Source organism: Ostrea edulis, chromosome 1, assembly GCF_947568905.1.
Source record: "Ostrea edulis chromosome 1, xbOstEdul1.1, whole genome shotgun sequence".
In the NCBI taxonomy this organism is placed as follows: domain Eukaryota; kingdom Metazoa; phylum Mollusca; class Bivalvia; order Ostreida; family Ostreidae; genus Ostrea; species Ostrea edulis.
In genome coordinates, this window is record NC_079164.1 from 3,022,228 (window position 1) to 3,043,029 (window position 20,802).

Consider the following 20,802-nt stretch of genomic DNA (forward strand, 5'->3'; position numbering starts at 1 on the left):
CATTACTTTTATTTACATGTAATCACCTCCTAGTTTTATTTACATGTAATCATTTACTACTTTTATTTACATGTAATCGTCCACTAGTTTTATTTACATGTAATCATCTACTACTTTTATTTACATGTAATCATCCACTAGTTTTATTTACATGTAATCATTCCCTAGTTTATTTACATGTAGTCATCCACTAGCTTTATTTACATGTAATCATCTACTAGTTTTATTTACATGTAATCATCCACTAGTTTTATTTAAGAAAGAAGGTATCATTTAAAAATATTTATCGGGATATAAATACGGGTTGGTCACATGTAATTGTCCACAGGACAGAAAATTTGATCCTGTACCAACCCGTATTTATATCCCGATAAATATTTTATAATGATACCTTATTACTTATATTTACATTTTTGGTCGGTAACATTGCTGAATTGTGTTAACAACACGTTTGCATACATTTCAATTTGTTGACGTCCACAACGAAGCGTCATAGATGTTCAAAATGACGACAACACAAAACAAAGTTCTATAAAATGAAGAACTGTTTTAATTATTAAGACGCTAGAAAGCAAGTATATCAACATATACCTATACATTAACTCGGGAGTATATAATGGAAAACTCTTCCATATGTCTAATTTTAGGGGGTGGGGGAATTATGATTTAAACGGGGATGCGCAGTGTTACACTTAGAGTTGTGATGCGCTTTGACTTTTGAAAAGTGAAGACGTTGAAGACCGACTTTGAAAGATATTATGTGGATATTACGGAGTTAACAGAAGACTGAGATGGAGGAACATGAAGAACAGGGCGGCAGTCTTCAGGTGTAGGCAAATTATTTATAGACAGGACAGAGGACGCAGCTCAGATGAATCTCCGGAAAGAACTGAACATCGCAGAGAATGTGGAACTGCACGAAGGTAAGGGACGGTTTGGATTTGGATATGTAATTGTTGATAAACATGAGCTCACTGAACGCTTCTTTTGACTCGATAATTTTTTGTAATAGGTTTTTAACGACGCTTCGCTTCGATGTCCCGACATAAACTTGGAAACCGACATTAAGCACTATGGCTGCTGTGGCACGGAAGCAGTGTGGTGTGTAGGTCTTAATGCACTTTGACGACTTATCGGCCATACATCCTGTGAACGACCTTTTTGCTAAAGCCTAATGTCATCGTCTAGCAGTAGGTACAATTCCGCATCACCGATGACCAGGGTGAAGTTGTAGCAGACGAAATTTTAGACATACATTAGGCCTAGTAGGCTAGTAACTAAAGACATTGTTTACAGTTATGTTTTTATCAATTATTGATGAAAGTCCACTGCTTGGAATACAAATAAAACGGTAAATACATTTTGTGGTGTTGATTTCATCTATTGAAAGATTTCTGTAGTAAGTGAGAGCGATTGCTAGATGTGTATTGCCTTAGTAAAAGTAGTACCTATTACCTACTTTTAACAAATGTTCATACGCACAGCCGTGACCTCTATTGACCCCGTAGTAGATTTATCCAGAAATAAATACGTATTGCTCGTAATAGTGTTATGTAGGAGAAAACAGTTGCAAATGTAAATATTTACATGTAATCATCACTAGTTTTATTTACATGTAATCATTCACTAGTTTTATTTACATGTAATCATTCACTAATTTTATTTACATGTAATCATCCACTAATTTTATTTACATTTAATCATCCACTCGTTTTACAAATGAACAAATTCCCCAGTCAAAAATAACGTATTCAATTGGTAGAAACAGTAGCAATCTTGATCAAACCCACTTATTCCTTTTATTATAATCCAGACTTTGGATAACTAAATACTTCATGAATCATTACACATAGAGGTAATACTGAAGAACAGTAGTTCTCTTTACAACAATATCTGATACGTAAATTAACTGTGGGATAATGGAAGTATTGGTCAAACATTCCCATAACTCCCATGGCCATTATGCTATATATGATGTCTACGATGAATATAATCTAGACACATTAAACAAGCACATTAAGTTCACTTACATATTAGTAATATTATCAGTTTTCTAGCATTTGCTTAAAAACTTTAAAAACAGTTTTCTCACAAAACCATTAATATCTTTATACTTCCGTGTTTACCATACATAGTACATATAACAAACGTTTTTATCCACTATTTCGATTGCTTATATCATGTGTCCAATGTGCAACTTGAAGTAGGAACTCCTTTCCAAGTGTTAAAAGAGGGGTAAGTGAGGCCTGTGTTACACACTATCTAGTAGGATCATGATCTAACTCTTGAAATTCCACACGTGTTATAATACCAACGTTCCCAATACAAACTCATTTTGATAATACATCAGAAAAAGACAAACATTCCTGCACAAGCTATTTCTTTAAATATAGATTAAAATGAAAATTTCTCTTGACCAAATATGAAGGGTGAATATAACGAACATATTTTCAAGTCAAAAATAACTATTTAATTAACAGAGACAGTAGTAATCATAATCAACTGTTCTCATAACCCCCATAAGCATATGTAAGTATTCCTTATGAATCTCAACAGACTTTTAAGGACCAGTATTTAACTGATTATGGTCCGATAAGCAGATGATGAAGCAAAAAAAAAAAAAAAAAATCAAAAACAAAACCAAAGCACGTTGCCATTCACAGAAATTAACAAAAGTTAATAGGAATTGAAGCAAAGTAATACTAGCTCTCAGTTTGTAATACTAGTTCTCATTTTGATGTCGAAAATATTTCCGGAAAAATTGATTTACTCTTTCAATGACGGAAAAAAAACTTTTGTTATTAATAGTTGTGTTAAAAAACCTATCCAGAGGCTATGAATGAAGAAAATTGCCACCTCTGGTATATCGAGGCGCCTGTGTTTGCCCAACCATCTATTTTGTAGTGTTTAAAGGAGATATGAGATCAATCACTGTTCGTTCTCTTCCCCTTTCATAAAGCTATATATATTAGATAGAACCGAAAACTTTATTTTAATAAGATCTTAAACTTAGTTTTAATTTCATTTATGATCATGGTTAAAGTTAAAATACAAAACTATCATCATAGCACATCTTAACAACAAAAAATCGAGTTTTCAGAGTTAGAGCTAATATTACATTAGCTAGTGTATCACCTGTTGCAATATCTTTATCTGTATTTAGGTTTAACAAAACTTTTAACCACTTAAATATATAAGGTTGAATACTACCTCTAGCTCTAGGCTGAAACTTTGTCAAATAAAGGAAAATGGACACCTCCGTAGTAGTATTGAGTCACATCACTCTACCTCATAACTACAAAAAAAAACCCACGAAAATCTAGGTATAAGCGAACATTTTGAACTCTCGGATTCTCTTGTGTTTCCGGCGATCCGTGTTTGTCCCACTGTTCATTTTGTATTATTCGTAGGAGTTATGAGATAACAAGGCTTAGGTGAAACTAAAATCGGAATGAAATATATCTATAGTCATTTGTGTATTTCTTTTATAACACTATATCTTTTCACATATTGTATCCAAGAAAGGATATACATGACCTGCTTTATCGTAACCCTTCTAATAAACTGAAAACGAAAAGGGTTATCTTCCTTCACGGGAATTTTCAAACCAAATCCCGTCTGTCGTGCATTCCTTTTATTCGCAAAGCAGTACCCGGGTGTCTCTACAGCCCAGTAGCTAAGTACTTCGTTACTAATCTGAAACTACGGATATTTAATTGCTGGGATAAAATTCAGAAGTTAATTTCAAAGTTCGGGATTATTTCCCTCATGCATAGTTCTATCCTTGGACGAATTTGGCTCAAGTTTTTGGCTCTCTAGTTTTCCATTTAGCTCTTACAAGTTTATTGTTATTTGGAATTTCCAAACTTTCGGCTTAAGCATCACTAAAGAGATTATCTGTCGAAATGCCCATCTGGTGCATCAATATTGGTACCATATAAGTTTTACATCCATTATGAGTTCTGTCGAAGATTATGCTAGACGATGGGCTAAATATGAAAAAGAAGAACTTGATACACTGTCAGAATGGGTTAAAAGCATAAGAGGGATATTAACATCCCGCATTAGACACATGAAAACAAAAGTACGTACCATCTATCCTTCTGTGTTTAGCAAACCAGAAGTGATAAAAGAATTAAATAGGTTACATGAGGAATATGTTTTGGTTCCAGCTGACAAAGCTAGTAACAACATTGTCTTTGTTTGTAAGGCTCATTATTACAACTGTATTTTAAACGAACTTGGCATTCATTCCACCTTTGGTAATCATACTTATACTCCAACTGCCCTTTCAAAAGACGAAATTCTTCAAAACCATGCTTTAGTTTTAGACACATTTAATATTCCAGTCAATGGGTCGAATGAATATGAGTTACCGTACCTATACTGGATTCCTAAACTACATAAAAACCCTTACAAACAAAGATACATTGCTGGATTTAGTAAGTGCTCTACCAAACCTCTATCTTTGCTCCTCACGAAAATGTTAACAGCTGTGAAGGAGAAACTTCAAACTTACTGTGCGACTACAAATGCCAGAAGTGGTGTTAATCAAATGTGGATTCTAAAAAATTCTAAAGAACTTTTAGTAAACTTGAAATCACAGAATTTTTCCCAAATCAATAGCATTAAAACCTATGACTTTTCAACACTATACACGACCATTCCTCATGATAAATTAAAGACTAAACTTTTTGACATCATAGACAGTTGCTTCTTCAACAAAAAACGGAAATATTCATATCTAGTGATCAGTCATTCAAAAACTTACCTTGTTAAACACCACTCTGATTCCACGCACAAGTACTCTGAAGTTGAAATAAAAAATATGCTAGAGTTTCTCATTGACAATATCTTCGTGGTCTTTGGTGATCAGGTCTTCCAACAGTCTGTTGGAATTCCCATGGGCACGAATTGTGCTCCTTTGTTAGCTGACCTATTTTTATATTCATATGAAGCAGAATTTATTCAAAAACTTCTACGTGAGAAGAAAAAATCTCTCGCTGTGACCTTCAATTCGACTTTTAGATATATCGATGACGTTTTGTCTATTAACAATGATAGCTTTCATTCATATGTCGATTTGATATATCCCTGTGAGCTCGAAATAAAGGACACCACAGAGTCGTCCACTTCTGCTTCATACTTAGATATTTTATTGAAAGTAGACATTAACGGCAAACTGACAACTCAACTGTATGACAAACGGGATGATTTCAGCTTCTCCATCGTCAACTTCCCACATTTATGTAGCAATATTCCATTATCACCTGCATATGGTGTTTATATATCTCAACTGATTCGATATGCAAGAGTTTGTTCTGGGTATAGTCAGTTTTTAAATCGAGGTAAGCTACTGACAAACAAGTTGATGGTACAGGGATTTCAACAGTCTCGATTGAAGTCAGTATTTCGCAAATTCTATGGTCGTTATAACGGTCTAGTTCGTCAATACAACCTTGCATTGGGTCAAATGCTGTCTGACGTGTTTCATACCGATTGTTAAGCCGTTCTTGGCACACTGATTTTGACTGCGGATAACTCCGTTTACCTGATCAGGATATGGGGCTCACGGCGGGTGTGACCGGTAAACAGGGGATGCTTACTCCTCCTAGGCACCTGACCCCACCTCTGGTGTGTCCAGGGGTCCGTGTTTGCCCAACTATCTATTTTGTATAGCTTGTAGGAGTTATTAGATTAATCATCATAACTCCTACAAGCAATACAAAATAGATAGTTGGGCAAATATAAGTTTTTTCAAAAATGACAAAAAAGCGGCGGAAACATTTTATGAAATGAAATATACATTACAGCAAATTAGATCATTTGCTGTCCAAAGCTAAACAAGTTACACTATTTGTAATCGTGTTTTTGTAGAAGGAACTTTTACGTAGAAGGATCGTCAATATATATATATGGGAGAGAATGTATATATAAGAATGGAAAGGTTAACATAAGGAACAGTGATCAATCTCGTTACTCATACAAATCTAGCAGATGGATGATAAACTGGTAAACGCAATTTTTTCAAGTAGAATTGGTGGCGGTGCTACGACAGTTCTTTTAGTATTTTCCTACAATGGAAATCCAGAGGTAGGTTCACGCAATAGTGTTGTCATCTACACAATATTTCTATACTGTTCAATTTGACCAACAGACACTGGCAAAATGTAATCAGATCCTCCATCGACAGCAGATTGGTAGCCAAGGCCATTGTATTGAGATATCCTCCCACTTTCCCGTGTCCTATATCTGATGCATGCATCTGACTTTGTCTTCCGGTAATCTGCGGAAAACAAAAGTAAATAATTTGCAATACAGCATTGAATGCATTCCTGTGGTAGTCAATTTATGCCCATGAAAAAGCTGAATACGACGAAAAGAGATAAAGAAGTGGTGAATGAAAGGTGATTGATTGATTGTATCTTGCTTAACGTCCCTCTCGAGAATTTTTCACTTATATGGAGACGTCACCAATGCCGATGAAAGGCTTCAAATTTTTTACCCATGCTCGGGCCTTATGGACATTGCGCAGTGGGAGTTTTTTAGCGTGCCACACCTACTGTAACACGGGACATCCGTTTTTAAGGTCATCTTTGAGGATCCGAGACATTCCCACTTATTGTAAAGCGTTTGACGATGAGACTTCCACTGCCTCTTTAACGATTTAGGTCTTTCGTGGCCGGGATTCGAACCCCGACATTCCACATGCGGAATAACTGCTCTACCTCTAGACCATCGCGGCGGTGAATGAAAGATGAAGATAGTGAACATTAACATATGGTTTCTGTAATAAGAATTTTAAAAAAAAACAAGGTAAGGAAAAAACAACAACGGATGATCTCTTAAAAGTACATTGGGGAATTTCTGTATTGTTTTGGTATAAACTTCAGTGTTCTTGTGCCTTGATTCAAAATGGTGTTTTAAAAAGTGATGTTTTGAATGAATAAGTGACGAAAACGAACAATGATCATTCATAAATCCTGTAAAGAGAAGGGCAAATACAGATCCATAGACATACCAGATGTGGGATCAAGACCTTTCATATCCGCCAAGAGTATTATGTCTTTTGCAGGTAAATGGAATAATCCGAAGTCAAAATTATAAAATCAAGAACCAACTAGCACAAAAAGGTGAGATAACGACGATGAAAACCAATACCTTTAATTATTCCAAAGAGTATTCTTATTTTCCATGCGGTGTAGCTGAAATTCAATATAAAGTTCTAATTGAAAATTGAGGTATAATTTAAAGTCGTTATCCGGATGAGGAGCAAAGTTTGAAATTGTGAAAACTTTTCGTAAACATTGATAATCCCGAGGCTCAGAAATGCCTAATTAAGAGCAATGTGTATTACACAAGAAATTAGGAAACATGAAATCGTAACTGTACTTACAAAGCAGCAAACACTAGTCCAAATATTGAAACAATGAGCACAATATGTAAAATAAATATTCCAGATATATAATCTAAGCTGTGAGTCCAACTCTCCTCCCTCCCAATGTCGTACGGCCTATAATAAAGCAACACATACATAAGATATCTTTACATTCACGAAATAAATGCTTGCTTTTGGCAAATGTTTAATAAACATTTGTAATATGATAACTGTCACATGTAGGTACAAAATGCATAAATTGTAAAGCAATTTAACTGAAGATTAAGTACCGGAGCTAATAGTTTGTAGACAAATATATTTGCTATTCCATGATTTATTCTTATTTTTTATTTATCTACTGGATTTATATATGTCCTCCAAAATTTAAAAAAAAAGAACTGCATTGGTGTTCAGAAAAGTACCTCAGCGTACTACTCTACTCACTTATAGAGGTCCAAGATTAGAAAATCATTGTTTCACTAAATACTTAAATGAGAAGGTGAAGATAACGATCAGCGATTAATCTCATAACTCCTATATAAGGAATACAAAACAGCATTGGGCAAACTTGGACCCCTGGATATACCAAAGGTGTCTTCATGTACCTAGGAAGAGTAAGTTTTCCTGTCGACCGGTCACAGAATCTGTGAGCCCTATGTCTTGATCAGATGAACTGAGTAATCCGTAGCCAAATCGATGTGCCACGAATGGCTTAACAATATGCATGAAAAATGTCAGGCATCGTTTAATGTTTTCAAAGCTTGGATATATTAAGACATAGAAACCGGCTACTACAGTATATGAAACCTGTCGGTGGCTTTTGTTTACATCTAGAGTGCAATACATTGTCGAAAGTAATTACATGCGCGAGGTTTGCTTTTAATGTTAGAGGATAATTTTAAACATGCAACAGGCCACTTTACCTTCCCCGGTGATACCTAGTCGATCATATGTGTTTACAGATAAAGTGCTAACCCAAGTTAACAATAATTAAAGACAACATTTTTCGTTGGATGACTAGAAACTAATAAATTGATGGTGAATCTCAATTAATGCTTGGTCTGATGTTGAAAACATCAAATGTTATATCCACTTGAAATTGTTTGTAACAATCCATTTGTCTAGTTCGTTAGATGTCAGCCAATCAGAAAACTTGGGATCATCCAATGTTATGACGAACAAGTTTATAGCTAAATATACAACAGATGCAATGTTGAAAAATGTGTTGCGTATCAGAATTTAGAAATACAAGCATTTGAAAATACCTGGCAAACACTTATTGACAGCATAAAAACAACAATTTTGCTATTCTAAGCAATATTCTTTTTCTACTTTTGAAGCCACGTGCACTTTTATCTATTTACTCGAGCTCTGTATTGTTATCATTTGCTTGTTACAATTATATAAAAAATGCACACACTTATCAACAAAAGTATGAGTGTGAGTATAAAAGTGTGTGGAATGGTTAGAAATAATGACAAATGTTCTTTTGTCTTATGTCAATATTTGTGAAATAAAAGAATTATAAATTATTTTTAAAAAAGTTTATAGCTGAGGTAATATCAAACAAAATTCCCTCTTTTAACTACTATCATCGGCATCTGTTTCTCCTAAATTCTGGGTTATTTTTGCTAAAATGCATATGAATATGAAAGGCGAACATAACGAACAGAATTGATATTGCATGAAAGGTGAAGATAACGAACATTAACCAATATAATAACTCTTGTAAGCAATACAAAATAGAGATTTGGGCAAACACGGACCCCTGAATGTACCAGAGGTGGAATCAGTTGCCTAGGAGGAGTAAGCATTTCCTGTCGACCGGTGACACTCTCTATGAGCCTTATATCTCTTCAGTTTCTAATTCATTAATAGTGCTACTTTGTGACGTTGAAATATTCCCTAAACTGCATAAGCAGTTAGAATAAAAACTTCCATTATGTTAGAACAACGATTCACAGATTTCCATGATGAGCACTATTTGTTGATATTGTTGGACATTTTCATCTCTATGAATCTTTCTAGGAATGCGATTCATTGCCGTGGTGTTATGATTTATCGTTGATTTCGATACTATCTAAGTCAAAGACTAACACTGCTCCAATTTTGTGACTATTTCTAATATTTTCAAGTAAATCTGACATGGTATCTTTCTGGTAATACCTTAAATTTAGATCATGCCATCCTTTCACTCGCGCAGATGCGACATGAATTCCGGGTCTCGTGACTTTTACGATCATCCGATTCTAAAATGAGTGATTTTCTCTACGATAATTTCGTTTATCTGAATAGTAATTTTATGGTGGCCATAATTTTTGAGACTCAGTACATTTGTAACAAATTATATAACAGATTTTTGAATTGTTTATCTGACTACCTATATATCATTTAATTTAGCTTATCGTTGCTGCGTTGCTCACCTCTTCGTGAACTTCCCTGTAGATTCCATTTCTGTTGTCTGTTCGTGAACTGTAACATTTAGAGGAATATTTCAGTGTTCACATCATATATTCCAAACATTAGTAAATTGCATCATTTACATGTATCTAATTCAAATATAGAAAATTGATTACTTCCCTTTGGGCCAATGATTTAGAAGCAGAAAACGAAAAGTTGAAGATAACGAACAGCGATCAATCTCGAGGTGGGACCAGATGCCTAGGATGAGTAATCATTCCCTGTTGACCGGTCACACCCGCCGTGAGCCCCATATCTCGATCAGGTAAACGCCGTCACAATCAGTGTGTAGATACAGGCACAGCGAGGTTAAGGTGTCCCGTGTACAATAACAATAACAGCATATTCATATAAAAGTAAAATCCTTTCTAGCGTCGCATATTTTTAGTAACAATCGTTTGTCAATACATAAGCAAACATCGTATCACGTAGGGAAATCCTTTGCTGAACTATTACGTCGTCATACAAGTGACGTAGAACTTTTTTATCCGGTAGTCTTTTAGTTGTTTATCACCTCGATACAGGTGAAAGATGCACTCAAATCATTTGCAGTTTGGGCTTGATATGTCGACATTGATATGGTAAATTTAAAGAGTGATACGGATCGGTACAATATCCCCTAAAATATAGCAATTTCCATAATCTCAACTTAAATGTTGGGCATTTTCCACATTCACATCCAAATCGTATCTAAACGAGGCAAAATATTGTACCTTCCGTATCAAAATCCTAACTCTTCTTACCTTTCGGAATATGCCTTGATCGAAATAAAATATCGTCATCGATATGTACATGCGTTGGTTTTCTTTACTCCAAATGACTATACACACCGGGAGCGATATCAAGGTCACAAAGTGATGTAAAAATTACTTTACAGTCTTTTGTACACATACTATATATATAAACATATGAGGCTTATATATTATCGACGAAAACTGGGGGGAAATCATCTGAAAAACACATACAGCTTGAACACTAGATAACGGCAATAAATAACGAGAAAATATTATGACATTTTACCCGCGATACAAGTATAGGCATGTACGTCATGACGTACTTTTATATTGTGACGTCATATAGTATGAAGTGCACCGAGGTACATTTTATGATGTTTGTTTCAACTTTACTCGGGACACCTTAACCCTGCTGCGGGCATAGCAATATGTATGAAATAGGGCAGAAAGAATTTGACCCAATGACATGATGCATTGACAAATAGACCGCTATAACGATCATATAATTTGACAGATATTTTTCAAATCAACTGCTTAAGGTAAGGTTTACAACAACAGTGAGACAACTCTTAATATATCTCAATGCACATCGACCTTTATGACGTCATAATGACAAATGCGCACGCCATAGTTGTATCGAGGGAAAATGACATAATATTTACTTGTTGTCTACTACCGCTGTCAAGTGTCAAGCGGCGTATGTGTAACCCTCTATGACAAAATAATAATAATGTTTCTCAAATGCTCATTTATAAATTATTTTCTTTGATATTATAAAAGTCTACAATTTTTTTATATATACATATGTAGTATGCGCTACGGTTAATTTCCATCAGAATTATGTCGTGACCATGTAATTTCTGTGATTCTTGGTAGGAAAAGTAGGATTTGTATTGATTCTGTTATAGTTGATCATTGTTTGTGAATAGTATCCCCAAAGATATTAACGACGCTAGGAATATTTATGACATTCACAATCATTTTCTAAAATAAACCTGACAATGCTCTCTAATTACATACAATTTATATTTCAATGCTATATAACATATATTTGCGCTGATAGAGCGATTTATCGCATGAACTTTGAAATGTAGAAAACGAGACTGGTATGATCACGTAAGAATAAAAAAAGGGATCTTCTTTAGTATATCTTGAAATAGTCTTAATTTTGTCTGAGGAATATCTGCGTAACGTCGACATAAAACAGATTTATTAGTGTCATTTTTACTAACTTTACGTTACCCCCCCCCCCCCCCCCCCCCGTTTAGATCCACCACTGACCGGGTTTTCTTTTGTCGCGAAGGTTACAGTTGTATGTTCAGACATGTAAACATCAAGCAATGGGACAAAAAGAGGGAATTTATTTCAAAGATGTAGTATATAAGACAGGTTCGGGCTAATGTAACAATGAATTGATGACGAAGTAGGACCCAGGAAAACCCGGCGGGATATTAAAAATACTCTATTAAATTGAATTTAGAAAATAAAAAAACTTCAACATCTTAATTTATAATAAATGTGATACTACAATACTTGACAAATAAATATAAATATCATTTATCATTGTTTGGGCTGGAATTGTATCTTAATCATGAAAATTCTCAATGCTCTCTTCAAAAGTTGTACAATTATAAAACAAAGTGCCAAATCACATAATGAAATAATTCTTTCTAATATGTTACCATGGAAACAAAGCCCGGTGAGTAGTAATTATATATGCTTTCTTAAAGGTTTATGGTCCAAATATTATGTTTAAAGTAAAACAAAATCTGGCGTAGACCTGGTATAGCTGCTCAATATGCATTTTTGTTGCCATGACAATCAATTAGAATTTCATTCAAGATGTAAAAAGTGCTATTTTTTGTATTTTAGCATAACGTTTTTCTACCAATTAGTATAATCTTATACATAATACTCTTTTTTAAAAATTCTACCAGCTTTTTGCCCAATAAGTTTGCCTTGTGTAGTTTTTATACCACTAGTCTTCCCTTTTGTACAAAGATCCCGAAAATGTAAAGCATCACAAAAATAAGCCCATCTGGTCAAAAAACGACACGAGAATTTGTTTTATAAAGTAAATTTTTCAAAAGATAAATTTCTACTGGACATACTGACATGCAACATGACTTTGTTCGCTACACGTCAAAATGTCGCAAACCTTACCTTAATTCAAGAAATGATAGTTTTATTGCAGAGGTTATTTATATATTAATGATATTGTAAAAGGAATGACTTTTATATCTATTATTTTTTATCCTTTTTCATTCATATTGAAATTGGCATACACATTGAAGAGATCAAAGTGGCAGGTGTCCTCAGAGTTGTCAAATCATCGAGTAATTACGGTTTGATTGCCCATAAGGAAGTAAAGTAAAGGATATCTGATTTTTTCTGTATTGATTTGAATGCATAAAAGCTAGAATAATTCTGGAAAATTGCACAATCCAATGTACAAATTAATCGTTTTACAAGTATGTTCAATGATTTTTCCTACAGTTTATGCTTTTCCCTATCTCGATCGTTTTGCACTATACTCGATATGGACATGTAGACACGTGGAATAAAGAGTAGATCATCTATGTAAAACTTATACGGTACCAATTTTGATGCACCAGATGCGCATTTCGACAAATTATGTCTCTTCAGTGATGCGCAACCGAAATGTTTGAAATCCGAAATAACTATGAATCATATGTGCCTGTTTCAGATTTAGCTTTGCAGCTTTTAGAACTAATTTTGGTATTATGTTGAGTTTGTTTGAAACATCTTAATGCATTAGCTGCGATTGAAAGCTGTAAACTTTGCAAATGTACGATGTCCAGTAATTTGGCGAAACTTCCAAGATTCCATGAAATATGAAATTTCAAATAGATACTGGTTACCATCAAGATAGATATCAGAAGTCATACCCTATTTTTACTTGAAAGTCACGCGACAGCCTGGGTTTTCCTTTAACATCTCCTTTATACTGAGATATTTTTGAAAATAGACATTAACGGCAAATTGACAACTGAACTTTATGACAAACGGTATGATTTTAGCTTCCCCATCGTTCAACTTCCAATATTTATGTAGCAATGTTCCATCATCACCTGCATATGATGGTCATGTCTCTCAATTGAATCGATACGTAAGAGCCTGTTCTACTTATGGTCAGTTTTTTTTTATCGAAGCAGTTGACTACTGACAGACAAGTTGATGGTCGAGGGGTTCCAACAGTCTCATTTAAAGTCAGCATTACGCAATTTCCATTGTCGTTATAACGATCTAGTTGGCTAATACAGCCTACCATTGGGACAAATGCTATCTGACGTGTTTCCTACCGATTGGTAGGCCGTTCTTGGCACACGGATTTTGACTAAGGATAACCCCATTTACCTGATCAGGATATAGGGCTCACGGTGGGTGTGAACAGTCAACAGGGGATACTTACTCCTCCTAGGCACATGATCTCATCTCTTGTATCTCCAGGGGTCCGTGTTTGCCTAACTCTCTATTTTGTATTGCCTCTGCTGGTGGACTGTTAGTCCCCGAGGGTCTCTACAACCCATTAGCTAAGTACTAAGCCGATGTTATCATGAACCCAAACTATTCACATAATTATTGCAACTGTATCTTCTCCCACCTCTGTTTTACATACAGCGGTCAGATCTCTCAACGTAATTAGTATTACTGGTGGACTGTTAGTCCCTGAGGGTCTCTACAGCCCAGTAGCTAAGTACTTCGCTACTAGCTTAAAAATACGGATGTATATGTAATTGCTGTTATAAAATTTAGAAATTCATTTCAAAATTAAGGATTATCTCCCTCATACATAGCTCTTATCCTTGGACGAATTTGGCTCCACTTTTTGGCACGCTGTTTTTTGGCTATATTTAGCTCCAAAACTTCATAGTTATTTCGGATTTCAAACATTTCGGTTGAGCATCACTGAAGAGACATTATTTGTCGAAATGCGCATCTGGTGCATCAAAATAGGTACCGTATAAGTTTTACATTATAGGAGTTATGAGATTGGTCACCGTTCGTTATTTTTACCTTTCATTGGAAGAACAATGTTCCTACTGGGGTAAACTTTCTTTTCCAAAGTAATTTCACAGTATGAAAAGAAAGATGAATTTGAATCATCAACTAAGAATTAGGTGGGATTTTAGAAGATGTTTCCCCCCATTACCTTGATTCAGTGGTGCTTTGCTGCTACAATTTTCACCAGCTTCCGGTGTACACATTTCTTTACACTGTACTCCAAAATAACCCAAGGGACATGTTTCACTGCAGTTAATTCCGTGGGTACCAGCCTTACATTCTACACACGAAAAGTGAAACCAAAGGAATTAATCATTTCGAGAGTTGCTTTTGATTGTTTACACTACCTTAAATTACCATTACATTTTTCATTGGCAATATTTTCGTAGTCTTTGATGATCAAGTCTTCCAACAGTCTGTTGGAATTCCCATTGGCACGAATTGTGCTAATTTCTTAGCTGGTGTTTTTATATTCTTATGAGGCAAGAAAAAAGTTTCTACATGGGAAGAGAAAATGCTTGACATGGCCCTCAACTCAACATTTAGATATACCGACGACGTTTTATCTATTGAAAATAATTATTTTCATTCATATGTTGACTCGATATATCCCAGTGAACCTGAAAGAAACGACACCACAGAATCCTCAAAACCTGCTTCGCATTTAGATGTTTTATTGAAAATGGATATCAAAGTCAAACTAACAACTCAATTTTAAGACGGATGGAATGATTTCAACTTCTCCATCGTCAACTTCCCATATCTATGTAGCAATATTCCACTATCACCTGCATCTGATGTATATAAATCTCAACCGAATCGATACGCGAGAGTTTTTTCTGCTCACGATCAGTATTGTAAATCGAGAGGTAGACTACTGACAAACAAGTTGATGGTACAAGGGTGTCAACAGTCTCGTTTATGGTCAGCATTTCGCAGTCTGTCGTCATTATAACAATTTAGTTAGCCAATACAACTTATCATTCTGTCAAATGTTGTATAGTGTGTTTCATACCAATTCTTAAATCGTTCGGATTTTGACGTCGTTTACCTGATCAAGATATAGGGCTCACGGTGACACAGTGGTTGTGACCGTTCGACAGGGGATGCTTACTCCTCCAAAGGCATCTGATCCCACCTCTGATATATCCAGGGGTCCGTGTTTGCCCAAATCTCTATTTTATATTACCTATAGGAGTTAGGTGATTGATCACTGTTCGTTATCTTCACCTTTCATTGATCATTGTTCGTTATTTTAATTTTTCAGTGAATAATTCTCGAAAAGGGTGTTAAAGAATATACAATGATTAAATGGAGTAATCTATATTGAAAAGAAAACTAAGTTTTACCAACGCAGGTGTTGTTTTCATTCTATAACCCGAACAGCAGACATCTTTCCTGGAAAGATAGCCAATCTTTTCATTTGTAAAATAATCAGTTAGAAATATATAGCAGTCACACATTAATAAAATTGCTGTAATGCATAACAGTTTTCAAAGACAAAATGTTATATTTCCGAAATTTCAAAACTCACTCGCATTTATGAGGGTCTTCGGATACCAAGGGACTGGCAATGCTAACAAATACAAGAAAGAATATCCCATACATTGTCGTTTGTAGACCGTGTGCAAGTGATAAAAATATTTCCTTGAAAACTTGGGGAAACAATTGAAAAAAAACTTCATGAAAAATACAAACGCGCTCCAGGTGCACGCCAACCACATTATGCGTTTTATCAATATTAGTCATTATTATTTCTACTGCATTTTTGTACTGTTTCTACATATTGGAGACACTCAAAAACGGTATTTTGTCTCTTATTTACAACGCAAGAATTGCTATCTATTTGGGTCAAATGTTCATTGATTGATACACACTATTGATGCGTCATAATTTCGTGGTTGAGGAGTTAGCGTGTTTATATGTACCAATATTTCGTTATCACCTGTATATGTTGTTTAGGTCTCTCAACTGATTCGATACGCGAAAACATGTAAGTACATCTTTTGAATTCAGGCAAATAATTTACAGGAGTTCCTTTAAAGTCAGCATTTCGCTAATTCTAGCATCGTTCTATCTAAATTCCAAATATAACCTATCATTGGGTCATATGAAAGGTGAAGATAACGAACAGTCATCACTCTCATAACTCCTATGTTGTCTGACGTGTTTCATATCAATTATTAGGCCGTTCTCGGTGCATTGATTTTGACTACAGTTTATTCCGTTTACTTGATCCAGCCATGGGGCTCATGGCGGGTGTGACCGGTCAACTGGGGATGATATTCCTCCTAAGTACCTGATCCCAACCCTGGGGTGCCCAGAAGTCTATATTTTAGCCAACTCTTAATTTTATATTCTTTTTATGAGTTACAACATTGCTCACTTTTCTTTATCTTCACCTTTTAATTACTTTGTTGACAGTGACCTTTTACAGTGACTGATCGGGAAGTCGTGATATCGAATCTCATTCGTTCCATGGACGCGTCAAACTTGAAACCCGATTGCATGTAATAACTGCATCTTCGCCAAACGCTTGGCATTAAGAAGTGAGAATCACGGATATTGTGGATATGACCCCAAAAAAGGGAAACCCCTCTTCGGAACAGACGCTGACATGTTAAAAAGATCGACTGAGGTCCTGAGAGGTACATGTAAGCATATGTCTAAATCTGGGGTACTACACTTGCAGTTGGTGATGTCATAATATGAGTGAAACAAACAACCCATTAACGGTGACCGTATGTGGTATGAATGATAGTGTTTAGGGAAACATTATGCAGTATGGATAATTATATTAACGGTAACATTATTTAGTATGGGTGATGATGTAAACGATGACATTGGATAGTATGGATAATGATATTAACGATGGCATACTGTAGTATAGATATTAATGCTTAACGGTACAACTAATTTTGATCAGGCTGAATACTGTGTCGTGGTGAGAGGTCCTCCATGAATGAAAATGTAGACCCGTTCATCTCTCAGTGGTAACCAAACATCACCGGTCAACAGGGGCTGTTAACTCCTCCTAACCACCTCATTCAAATTCCGATGTATTGTCACAACACCCTCTAGCTTGATCATTACAAACGGATATTTCTGGTGACGTATTTACAATTTCATATACTAAGAAGCCCATTTTTTATCGGGCACCTGGGTACTAGATACATGCATCATTATCTCCAAGGGTTATAAAACCTAGAAAAATATATCAGCTAAATTCTTATTTTCAGCAAAAGTATAAAACAAAAAGAAAACTAACATTAAATGCCATCGAAAGTACCAATACTGAAGAAAGTGCTTTACCAAACGTAATATATGTAGAATTAACACGATATTACTAACTTGTACCTGTCCTAGATTACAAAACCTGTGCGTTGTAAAATATGCAATTTTCCTGCATCCTTTCCTGCTTTCCCTAAATATGCATTTAGTTTCTATACCGTATAAGTAAAATAAAAAACGTCTATTAAATAATCAAGACAATAATCACTATAATAATTTTGGCTCCATTCTGGAATCAAAACCCTTACCCCTTTTATCATGAAATTTAAACTTTTGATACAACTGTATTTTAAACGAACTTGGAATTAATTCCACTTTTGGTAATCATACTTATACTCGAACAGTTCTTTCAAAAGATGAAATTCTTCAAAACTAAGCTTCAGTTTTAGACATTTAATATCCCAGTCAATGGGTCGAATGAATATGAATTATCGTACCTATACTGGATTCCTACACTACATAAAATCCCTTGCAAAGATATATTGCTGGATCCAGTAAGTGTTCTACCAAGCCCCCATCTTTGCTCCTCACGAAAATATTAACAGCTGTGAAGGAGAAACTTCAAACTTACTGTGTGACTACATATGCCAGAAGTGGTGTTAATGAAATGGTGATTCTAAAAAAAATATTAAAGCACCTTTAGTAAACTTGAAACACTATACACGACCATTTCTCACGATAAATTAAAGACTAGACTTTTGACATCACAGATAGTTGCTTCTTCAACAAAATCAGAAAAAGAAAATATTCATATCTAGTGATCAGTCATTCAAAAACTTATTTTGTTAAAAACCACTCTGATTCCTCGCACAAGTACTATGAAGTTGAAATAAAAATTATCCTAGAGTTACTCATTGACAATATCTTCGTCGTCTTTGGTGCTCAGGTCTTCCTACGGTCTGTTGTAATTCCCATGGGCACGAATTGTGCTCCTTTGTTAGCTTACCTGTTTCTATATTCTTATGAAGCAGAATTTATTCAAAAACTTCTACGCGAAATTCAATTCGACAATTCGATATATCGATGACGTTTTGTCTATTAACAATAATAGCTATCATTCATATGTCGATTTGATATATCCCTTTGAGCTCGAAATAAAGGACACCACAGAGTCGTCCACTTCTGTTTCATACTTAGATATTTTATTGAAAGTAGACATTAACGGCAAACTGACAACTCAACTGTATGACAAACGGGATGATTTCAGTTTCTCCATCGTCAAATTCCCATATTTATGTAGCAATATTCCATTATCACCTGTATATGGTGTTTATATATCTCAACTGATTCGATATGCAAGAGCTTGTTCTGCGTATAGTCAGTTTTTAAATCGAGGTAAGCTACTGACAAACAAGGAGATGGTTATGGGGTTTCAGTAGTCTCGATTGAAGTCAGCATTTTGCAAATTCTATGGTCGTTATAACGATCTAGTTCGTCAATACAACCTCGCATTGGGTCAAATGCTGTCTGACGTGTTTCATGCCGATTGTTGAGCCGTTCTTGGCACACTGATTTTGACTGCGGATAACTCAGTTTACCTGATCAGGATATAGGGATCACGGCGGGTGTAACCGGTGAACAGGGGATGCTTACTCCTCCTAGGCACCTGATCCCACCTCTGATGTATCCAGGGGTCGGTGTTTTCCCAACAATCTATTTCGTATTGCTTATATAGGAATTATGAGATTGATCACTGTTCGTTATCTTCACCTTGCATGAAGAAATCCCTATTCCTTCTACCTATTTTTGTAGTTTTTATCATTAAAGAATACATTACGGGTATTTCTAATTTTGATTTAGGTTTTCATATGTTTTGATATTGGTTAATGTTTGGCAGAGGCCCTTAAAAGTTATTATTGTTAATGGATAAAGATCGTCGATATATCTAAATGGCAATATGAAGGCCACATCAAGACCTTTTTTCACCTCACGTAGCAGTTTCTGAATACAAGGTAAAGATAACGAACAGTGCTCAATCTCATAACTCGTATAAGCAATACAAAATAGATATTTGGGCAAACACGGACCTCTGGACACACCAGAGGATCTGGTGCCTAAGAGGAGTAAGTACCCCCTGTGAATAAATTCTTCTTCATATGAATATAAAAACAGGTCAGATAACAAAGGAACACAATTTGTGCCCATGGAAATTCAAAGAGACCATTGGAAGACCTGGTTACCAATGAGGAGTTGTAACATATTTTTTACTTGTGTGTGGAATCAGAATGGGGTTTAACAAGGTGATTTTTGGGATGACTGTTCACTGGACATGAATATTTCCGTTTTCCATTTTTGTTGAAGAAGCAACTGTCTATGATGGTCATATAAAGTGTTTAAAAGTAATAGATTTTGATGTTGATCTGAGAAAAGTTTTGCGATTTCAAGCTTACTAAACGGTCTTTAGATTTTTTAAGGATCCACTTTTGATTTACATCAAAAGATGGAATTAAGATGATTAAAACCGGGATTATTTGAATTTGGGACATTTTTAAAAAGTAATTTCAGGACCTCATTTTCCACTACAATGGCATGTCCAGCTGGACAAAAAAAAACACCCAACAACAACAAAACAAGAGTACGTATGTGTATTATGTATAAGATGGTCTATATGTAAGCGCTGTTAAAATTCCCTTTTGTAATTAAGAAATTTGGATGCAATAGTAGAAGCATGTTTGAAGGAAATAGAGGACGTAGACTGGAGAAAAACCCACTAAATTATTTATGACGAATAATGTTGCTTATGCTGAAGGCATCAACTATTTAATTAGACAAATGAATTGCAAAATTTTCTAAAAGTTAAGTGTTTTTCTCATTAAAATATCTATCATTTTATATCCTTCCTCTACTTATTGAAGCTGGCGTAGGCCTAAGGAGATCCAGATGGCAGATGTCGTTTGGTTTATGAAATCATAA

The 20,802-nt window shown here is 35.1% G+C and overlaps 1 protein-coding gene across 2 annotated transcripts; it reads right to left on the reverse strand.

Moving 5' to 3' along the window:
• Positions 1–5,774: 5,774 nt before the first annotated feature.
• LOC125664488 (uncharacterized) lies at positions 5,775–16,231 on the reverse strand. 2 transcript variants are annotated; one of them, XM_048897272.2, is made up of 7 exons: positions 16,133–16,231; positions 15,948–15,996; positions 14,747–14,878; positions 9,802–9,850; positions 7,397–7,513; positions 7,162–7,205; positions 5,775–6,286 (listed from the first exon to the last, which is right to left on the reverse strand). In XM_048897272.2, the coding sequence occupies exons 3-7, from the start codon at positions 14,799–14,801 to the stop codon at positions 6,120–6,122; spliced, it is 432 nt and encodes a 143-aa protein (XP_048753229.2). In that variant the 5' UTR covers positions 14,802–14,878; positions 15,948–15,996; positions 16,133–16,231; the 3' UTR covers positions 5,775–6,119. The 2 variants fall into 2 exon arrangements, with proteins under 2 accessions (XP_048753229.2, XP_048753230.2); XM_048897273.2 differs by lacking the exon at positions 14,747–14,878.
• Positions 16,232–20,802: the final 4,571 nt, after the last annotated feature.